Source organism: Populus euphratica, unplaced genomic scaffold (genome assembly GCF_000495115.2).
Source record: "Populus euphratica unplaced genomic scaffold, PopEup_1.0 scaffold138.1, whole genome shotgun sequence".
NCBI classification, from domain to species: domain Eukaryota; kingdom Viridiplantae; phylum Streptophyta; class Magnoliopsida; order Malpighiales; family Salicaceae; genus Populus; species Populus euphratica.
The window spans coordinates 233,832-243,522 of NW_011500027.1; the positions used below are offsets into that span (position 1 = coordinate 233,832).

Consider the following 9,691-nt stretch of genomic DNA (forward strand, 5'->3'; position numbering starts at 1 on the left):
ACAACCTTACTCCCTGCGTATCAAAAAAATAATGGATTAAAAAAGAAAAAAAAAGGAATGTTCTTGTTCTAAGATTTGGTCTTGGCCAGTGGAAGACATGGTTGATCTGGACTGGTAAGATGAATAGGTTTTAAGCTGATTTACAAGCAACCTTTATCTGATAATTATCAAAAAAAAAAAAACCTTCATCTAAAACCTACACTTCTGATCTTATCGATGTTCGTGCTCTCCGTTCCTACTGGACGGATAACGCCTCCTCCCCAACTCAAAGACAATTTATTTCCCCCGCAACAGAGGAGGCTTAGCCAAAATCTGAACCGCTGCCATGTGATAATTGGTAGAGCTTATTATCCAACTAATCAAATTTTTTATGGCTGCGCGAGGATAGGCAGCCATGTCTATTGCGACTGCCCAAGTGTTGGTGGATTCTGCTTGCATATGGGCTGTGGTTGGCATAGTTAGGACAGTTATGGCTAGCACCAGCAGTGGTTTAAATCCATTACGTGGTTAGCTATTCAAGGGACATTATTCCATGTTTAAATTTGTAGTTCGATAGTCAGTTTTATCTTGAAAAGAGAGTTGTTATCTGTATTTTATAAATTTTCGGTAGCTTTTAGTCAAAGTGGGATACTGATATTATCATAGCCCCTGGTCAACAAGCTTGTAAGCAAAGAGCATGTAACCCACATTCTCACCAATGGTGTTATTACATGGTTGGCTTTTCAGGAAGTGTTGTCTCACTAAGAAGAATAAACAATGAGCACAGGGGAAATCACTTCATAGCAAAGCCACGTTTGCATGGAAAATCATATAAATGCCGCATTGAGAATAGTAGAGACAACTCTGACAGCCATTCTCGAGACTCAGAAGTGGTGGAAGGCAGGCTTGATTCAGCAGAATCAAGTGCTCAAGTTCCCAAAAAAAAATGGGGGCATCTCAAATGGGAGATTTGGCTTTGGAACTTCCAATTTAAGAACCTCAATAGCTTGACTGATTTTAGGCCTCTGGCAGTTGGATGAATACTACACTATCCAACAATCAATAAGCATTCCATCTCATGCTTATTGAAATCAATGTTTAACCTCTCACCAGCTGCTTCAAGAACATCCCCAGCTCCATAAGCTCCCAAAACCATTCAACTAGGCCTTGATGTGACTCTTCATCTTTATGTTTCCTTGTCCCACAAGCTATTTCCAAAACTAAAACCCCAAAGCTATAAACATATGCTTCTTTACCTGCCCTGCCTTGATAGTAAAATCCAGGAGCTACACAGTCAAATGTCCCCACCATCTTTCTTGTTTGATGGGCCAGGTCAGGCTGGTCTAGAAACATGGCTGCACCAAAATCACCAAGAATGGCATTGCATTTTGAGCCCAAAATCACATTAGTTGACTTGATATCGCTATGCATAACACATTTCTTTGATTCTTCATGCAGATAAACAATGTCGACGACAAATCAAAAACTAGACTGAACCTTGTCTTCCATGGTAGTTGCATGCCATTTCTAAGAAGATGAGTTTTTAGACTTCCATTTGACATGTAACCATAAGCAAGCAAAAATTCACCTCCGTCAGTGCTCCAACCTATCAATAGCATAATGTTCCCATGTTCCAACTGACTCGTGATTATTAATTCAGTGGTGATTCTTCAGCATGTTTATGTCCTCTGTCTATTTACAGCAACCTTGTAGTTGGGATTGCTTAGCTATCCCTTGTAAAAACATCCAGTACCTCCTTGTCCCAACATTCTCTTGCTTGAAAAGTTATTGGTAGCAGAAACTAGATCGTGGAAATCCATCTCCTGTCAGAACTTCTCTTGCTAATTCTAAAATTGTACGTGGGCTTTTTCCATAGATTTTCTCTCTTCTTTGTCACTATAAGCCCTACCACTATTGTCAATCATCAGAAGAATACAAATAACAGCACCTAGTTTCCAGTTAACCTTACCTTCCCGTACCAAGCATTTCTGTAGATTTATCTAGAATCCCCCAAGAGATTAGGGGGTCTATCTTGGTTACCTGAACTGGGATTATACTGAGATGAACTTTCTTGTATGGATGTTGCTGTTGGAATGCAGAGAGACATCTCTTCGTAGTTACTTGTTTGAGGCAATTTGGGTTGACAGACGTTGTGTTGTACTCTGTTACGTGTTTCAAGATGGAATAACATTAGTGATTGGAAGACTAGGCACGTGAAAGGAGAGGTCAGTAACTTGTTTGAAGTGTCATGAATGGAAGTTTTGCAAATGAGAAAACGGGTCTACAGAGTTTGGAAGGAGCAAGGCTTTGGATACTAGTATTTCAAAACATCAAACACAGAGCAGCAGGTGGCTTGTGAAAGTCTTATTTGAGAAACATGACAGAAGAGTCAACAGCACGGCATAGATACTACCAAGAAATCTAAAAAAAATGGAGTTAGTGATGAACTGGCCAAAGATCTGAAAATGGAAACGGGCAACCAGAAGTGTCCATATCCCTTTTTTTGGTTCAACTTGACAAAAACCGTTATAAGAGAATAACTGAAACGAAGTATTATATACAAGAATTAAAGCGAACAAACGAAGAATGATTCTATCGGCAAGGAAGCAGCTTTCGCATTTCATATCAGTGCCCATATATCTCCAAGTAATTAAAAGCTTTTGTTATTTCTCTACTTGGAATATCAGTGACATTTCCGAGGAATAGCCTAGAAACTTGAGAATAGATAAAGTAATATGAAGTGGAAATCTTTAAAATGGAAGTAGATTTTGTAATCATACGAGGTCAATAAAAACTTGACAAGCTTAATGGCCAAACTCGATGTAATGAGGGGTACATTTGAATCAGCAGGTGAAGGTACTAATATCCAGAGAGCAATACACATTCTTCTGATTCTTCTTGGAGATAAAGAAATGCGAATGCAAAGTCAAAAGCTATATTGAACCTCACCTTCAGTGGAGATGTGTTTCATTTCTGAAAAGACGATTATCTACACTTCCATTTGATATACACACAAACCCGAAGACGAGTAAAAGTAAGCAGTCACCTTCATTGTCGCTCCAACCTATCAATTGGACAGCATTCCAGCTTAGTCATGCCCTATTGGTAAGTGTTGATATTGCAAGCCGAGACAAAGAACCATATTGACTTCTGCAAGAACCTTACTAATTGTCGGATATCACATAGATGGAGATGGAAACAAGATACTAGCAGCAGGGGGTGATTCCTGGGTACTCGTTGAAAAATTATTTGATAGAACAAATACAGCAGATCACACAATCTATATGTCGTTGCTTATGTAAAGAAAAAATTCAAATGACCATAACGACATGAATTTCTAACCATGTGAGCTTCCTTCGAGTATCTTTTGTGCAGTTAATAGGATCACAAGGAAAAAATCAGTGTATATGGTACAAAACTTTAGGGATGCACAGGAAACTGTGTCGTCCCCTTTCTTATTACAGAAAAATCAGGCTCTTATTTCTTACAGCGAACTGTAAAAAGAAAAAAAAAATCTCTTCCTGCGGTTGCCTATGGGCGATGTTTTACAACAGGTTTGCTTCTGGAACAGAACATATGAAAATTAAGCATGCAAAAAGCTCAACTGTCCGAATGCACTTGATTCAACTAAACACCAATCTCGATCTAGATGCAGTCGGCTTCATGAATTTTCTTTTACTGTTGTGTTATTTGAAATCATTTTCTCCATTGTTTGACTGCAGGCATCTGCAGTCGCCAAAATCTACCATAGCCGTTCTGCATTTCCATGTATAGAGTCCAACCCAGGGACGCCGTTTTCCATTTCCTGCATATTTCTTTTGTGTCAGCTGTTTTTCATTCCGGCATATTTTCTTCGTGCCAGTTGAAACATTTTTCTCCGTTGTTTGACTGTAGGCTTCCATGGTTGCCCAACTCTACCATAGCTGTTTTGCATTTCCACGCATCCAGAGTTCATCTCAGGGACACCGTTTACCATTTCCTGTATATTATGTTGATGTAAAAGGGACTTCGTCCAAGGGAGAAGGTGAGCATCCAAATCATATCCCACGGATTTCATTCTGCATAGAAGATAAATGGCACGATCCTTTCCCATTTCACCCTTTCTACGGACAAGTTTTGTCAGTATTCGATTGGCAACCCGTCGCCTCAACAGGTAGCCTTTCTCGATGGTGTAAAGGAAAACATCAATTGCACGGTCTAGATTCCCTTCTTTCAATAGAAAATATATCAATTTCACACAACAAGGGGGTGTAATAACAACTTTGTACTCTTCAAGGATTAAGAATATCTTCAAAGCTTCACCTACCCTTCTTGTTTGACACAGCCCAATTAGCCAAATAGCATATGGACCTAAATCAAAATCATTTAACTTGAAGTCCATCTCAAGCAAGCCTCGAACAGCCTTTTCCACTTCTTGCTTCTCAAAGTATCCTTCTATAGCTTTAATTGCTTCATCTTCCTGGCTACGAATGTTCCTGAGATACTTCAACCAGAGACTAAAAGCTCGTGGCAGCTCCATTCTCCTGCACATCCAAGTCATCATTGTTCTATAAACTGCAGCATCAGGTGTACATCCATTCTTCTCCATCTGGTCAAAGACCTTGTAGGCATCCTCTTCTCGTTGAAACCGTAGAAGCCCATTGATAAGAGTTCCATACGTAACAGTATCAGGTGAGAGCCCCTTGAATTGCATTTCCCTGAAGAGTTTATAAGCACCATTAAAGTTGCCTAACTTGCAAAAACCATTGACCAGAATGTTATACGTATAAATGCCTGGTGCATCCCCGCTGTCAGCAAGTTGCATGAGAATCCTGTAGGCCTTATGAATCAAGCCTGAGTCACACAATTGCTCCACCATTTTTTGTAGGCTTGCTGAATCAAGAACGTGACTGGGCCCCTGAGAAAGACGAAGAAACAGAGAAGGATTTCTCCCTATCTCCATCTTATAAAACAAAAGGTGAGCTTTCTCGAGCTGGCCAGTTTTACAAAGTCCATCAATAAGGGAATTGAATGTAACTGCAGAAGGATAACATCCAAGCTTCTCCATCTCATTGAATATTTCTTGGGCATCCCTGGTAAGACCATTTCTACACATACCACTAATGAGAATGGAGTAAGTTTTAACATTAGGGAAGCAATCGTGCCTAGAAATCTCGAGTTGTAGTGACCGAGCGTCACTCAAAAGACCCGTATCACAGAAACCTTTGATCAAAACGTTATAACAAACAGTATCAGGAACCACACCACTCTCTGTCATCTCATTCAACAACTCCAACGCATCCCTAACCTTCCCTGCTTCTGCTAACCCCTTCATCATTATTGTATACAAATAAACATCAGGCTTGACATTATCCTCGATCATTTTCCTATACAACAGTTGCACATCTTCATATCTCTTGGCTCTAAACAACCCACGAATCAAACAACTGTACCCACGCACATCGAGCACATATCCATCCTTCTCGAACAACCTTAACAAAGAAAAGGCCTCATCAACTCTATCTAACATACAAAACCCATTAAGCAAAGCATTGCAAGTTACAAAATCAGGACCGACCCCACTATCTTTCATCTTATCAAACAATCTATAAGCATCATCAACCCTCTTGGATCTACACAACCCGGAAATAACAACACAATAGGTAAAGGCGTCAGGCAAAATACCTCTTTGTGTCATTTCATCAAACAAGTGAAGTGCATCCTTTACATTGCCACTCTTACACAAACCATTAATCAAGATACTAAATGTAGCTACGTTCGGCAAACAATTCAACTTCATCATTCTAGTATAAACAGTTAAAGCTAATAAAAGAAAATTCTTTTGAATCAAAACATCCAAAATCATGTTATAAGTGTAAACATCAGGCGTGCAATCAAAATCCCTCATTGACCCAAAAGTTTCCATAGCTTTATCAGTCAAACCCATCTTCAAATACACTTTAATCAACACAAAAAATGCATCGTTATGCACCTTTATGCCACCATTTTTAAGAGCTTCAAGTGTTTGACAGTACAACTCAAGCCCGTTATGGTTAATGAGCAAGTCAGTGATTAAATCACAAGATTCCCATGCACGAAAACGCTTGAAATTTGATGCCCATATAAAGAAACGAAAACCCAGTTGAGGGTTTGGTGGGTTTTGGATTATAGAGGTAACAATTTTTGGTGAGAGAAACGGGACCATGGGTTCTAAAGCTGGTTCCATTGGGTTCATAGTTTTAATAACGGTGAATACTTCATCGGAAATAGAAGTTTCTTGTATGGCTGAGGCGTGGAGGGATTGAACCCATGGCGGTTTTGGGTGAGAGAAATGGCGTTGAAGTAGAGAGTGGGGTTTCATGAACAGTAGAGAGTTGAGGTTCATGGTTATAGTTAGATGATTGATGGGTTTTGGGAATAATAATGCATGAAAGGGACATACCAGATTGAATTTGAGGTTGTTGTTATTTTTCTGTTGGATTTGTATGACCAAGGTTTTTGTTTACTTCTTGTTTCTTTTTCTATTTTCTGTCTGGGTAGTGAGAAAATGGTGGCAACGAGCAAACATGAAAGCGTGTTTGGTTCTCTAAAACAGAGGGACTGTTGATTTCTGCCACTCCATTTTTCCAAGCCACTTTTGAGTTTCTTTTCTTGAGCAAGCAATATACGAGTTAATGAGAAAACTATTTTGAAGTGTTGTCATGAAAAATAAATTTTAAAAAAATAAAAAATATATAGTATTTTAATATATTTTTAAATAAAAATATTTAAAAAACAATTATTATTATAATACCAAACATTTTCTGTTTTCTAAAAAAAATGTTTAATTTTTTCTTTATAACTTGCTTAGATTTTCGGATAATCATTATTTTTAAGAAATAAAAAAAATATAGGTAGTTTATCCCTGGATTTTCAGCGGTAAATTGGTGCATGTCATCCTTGAAAAGACTGCCATATTTGTTTTGGGATCGAAGTTTAGGGCATGTTCATTAATGAAAAACTATTTTTCATTTTCAATTCTAGTATTCTTTATTATTTTTTCTTTTTCAATAGAAAATTAAAAAAACATGTTATTAGTTGAAAAAATTGTATTAAAAAGTTGTTAAGAACATCTAAAATATGTTTTTTAAACTTGGTATGAATTTAAAAAACTATTTTTTCAAATTTTTTATGAAGAAATATTGTACTTAAATATAAATATTTAAGTTATATTTTTTGAATAATATTTAATTTTTTAAAAATTAAATATTATTCTATTTCTGAAAAGCCTCCAGAAATTGTGATGAAGCTTTTCTTATTCATTTCATCACAACAAAATCATTCCCTCAAAATGAAAAGATTATATAATCTACTCCCATCCAAAGTGGATTTTTTTTTCTATTGTTTCTTCCCATCCTTGAATTTACTCAAAGTCTTTGACAAGGCTGGATCCAATGAAGTTTTTTTTCATGGTTCTGGCTGTGGTTAGTACGCTTTGATTAGGCCCTCGACAGAATTGGGTGTTTTTGGCGCTCATGTTTTTGACAAGTTGATAGCCCAGTTAGCTTACATGTACTTCTCACTATTTCTCAAAAAATAAAATGACGTTCTCATAGCTCAGAAAAAGACCGATTAAAAAAAAATCTAAATAAGCATTAAAAGAAAAACTAGACCTAATAAGTGTTTCGTTATGGACTCCCTTACAATTTATTATAGATTTCTACAATGAATGGACAAATTTACCCTTCATAAACAAAGCTAAACAACTTTGGTTTTGGGGGTAATGTAGTATTTTTAACGGGATACATAAGCCATTATAAGATGAAGGGGGCAAATCAGTAGTTTTATCGACTCAAATACTTCAAAAAAAAAATTAATAACTTTTTTGTGCAGGGGCAATTCTTAATTTTCAATTTCAAAAGCAATATAAAATGCCTAAATTACCTTTTAAGATAAAAAAAAATTATAATTAATATTTAAAGGATTTCTTCTTTTTTTCACTCAAGTTAGGTAAAGGTCAATTTAATTTTTTAATAAATAAAAAAAATAAAAAGTTATTGGTTTATGCAACACACATCTTAACTAATAGAAGGAGCTTGCACGTTTTGCTTTTAATGCTTATTTAAGATTTTTTTAATTTTATCCCTAATCATTTTATTTAGTTTAACCATTATTCTTTTGATTATTATTTTTTTATCCCTTTCTTAATGTATTTATGTTCTCCAATTTTGTTCCTCAACATTATATTTGAATTAGTTTTTGTGTTCAATTTTGTTTCTCATTTTAAAGTATTAAATTAATGTTTTTAAATGATTTTGATGTATTGAATTGTTGATGTCAATAATTTTTTTTAAAAAATACATTTTCAATTGAAAATCATTTTTGTAAAAACACACTAAACCGTATTACCAAACACATACTTAACTGAAGAATAAATTCCCACTAGAGTAACAAAACAACAAAGCTATGCATGTATTATATTGAGATTAGTAAGTGGGTTGATTACATTAACCTTGATTTTAAAATGAAAAATCATAAAAGCACATGTTAATGTTGACAATTTTAGTTGATTCGAAGTCGTTAATCTAAACACTCCTCCAACCTCTATTTTCACATAAGGTAGCCATGATATAACCATGGTCAACATTACATACCATTTAAATATAAGTTGTTGTTTTTTGTTTTGTTGGGTTTTTTTAAAACGTGCATGCACAATGAAAATAGTAAATTTAAAATTTTTCAGGAGTCTCAAGGATCTTGTTAGACAGATCCAAAGTTATTTAAGATCTATACAAAAATTACCTGAAGATTATATATTCTTTTTAATCTTGAATAATTGCTTTAAGGTTAGGTTGTCACGAAATAGAAGTCGTCCAATTTTTTGTCATTAACAATAATCTACATAAATCACCGATCATAAATATCTTAAACCTTTCTAGAATAGATAAATTGTTATACTTTGAAGTGCTAGCTATTTTCTTTTGAATGTCATGCGTTTTTATATTATATTCTACTCACCTTAAAAAATAAAAGATATAACTTTCTATTTACAAGGAAACTCAAAAAACCCTGTTAATGAAAAAAAATATCATTTTTCCTTTTAAATAACACCACATGTATTATTATAGGCTAATTTTAAAAATTTATTCAACCACATCCTTACTTTATTATTTTAGATCTAAAATTATAATTTCATATATTAATTATATTTTAATCCTCAATTTCTAAAATTTATTTACATTCAAGTCACATTCTATTAATCATTCTATTTTAATTTTTGACCAATAATTCTTATAAATGTGACTCATTAGATTTTCTAGTAAGTTGACCTGAATATAAATCATAATATTAAATAAAATATAATTAAATAAATTAATTTATTATCAATTCGATAATTGATTGATTTATATTTGAAGATCAAGTATAATGTTCAATAATATATTATGATCTTCCAAATATTGAAAAAATCATAAATGGTTTAACTTAACCTATCGATGATTAATTTCTCAGTGTAATTACTATCTCTTCACAAATAATGTTTTGATTTAGATATTATATCATTGAGTATATTTGTTTTGCTATATCATTTTATTTCTCAGCACTATGGTAATTGATTGTTTGAATAAAATTTAAAACTCTTTTCAAATTTTATTTCACCTTGACTAAAAGATTTCACAATTAATACTATCTGAGAACATATAAAATATTTTTTTTCTAATTCACCAAGGTGATGAATCATCTTTTAATTACTTAA

The 9,691-nt window shown here is 34.5% G+C and overlaps 1 protein-coding gene across 1 annotated transcript; it reads right to left on the reverse strand.

Moving 5' to 3' along the window:
• Positions 1-3,313: 3,313 nt before the first annotated feature.
• On the reverse strand, positions 3,314-6,614 carry LOC105142238 (Pentatricopeptide repeat (PPR) superfamily protein). The gene has a single exon (XM_011049770.1). It carries the CDS (start codon positions 6,341-6,343, stop codon positions 3,803-3,805), a length of 2,541 nt encoding a protein of 846 aa, XP_011048072.1. The 5' UTR covers positions 6,344-6,614; the 3' UTR covers positions 3,314-3,802.
• Between the last annotated feature and the right edge of the window lie 3,077 nt (positions 6,615-9,691).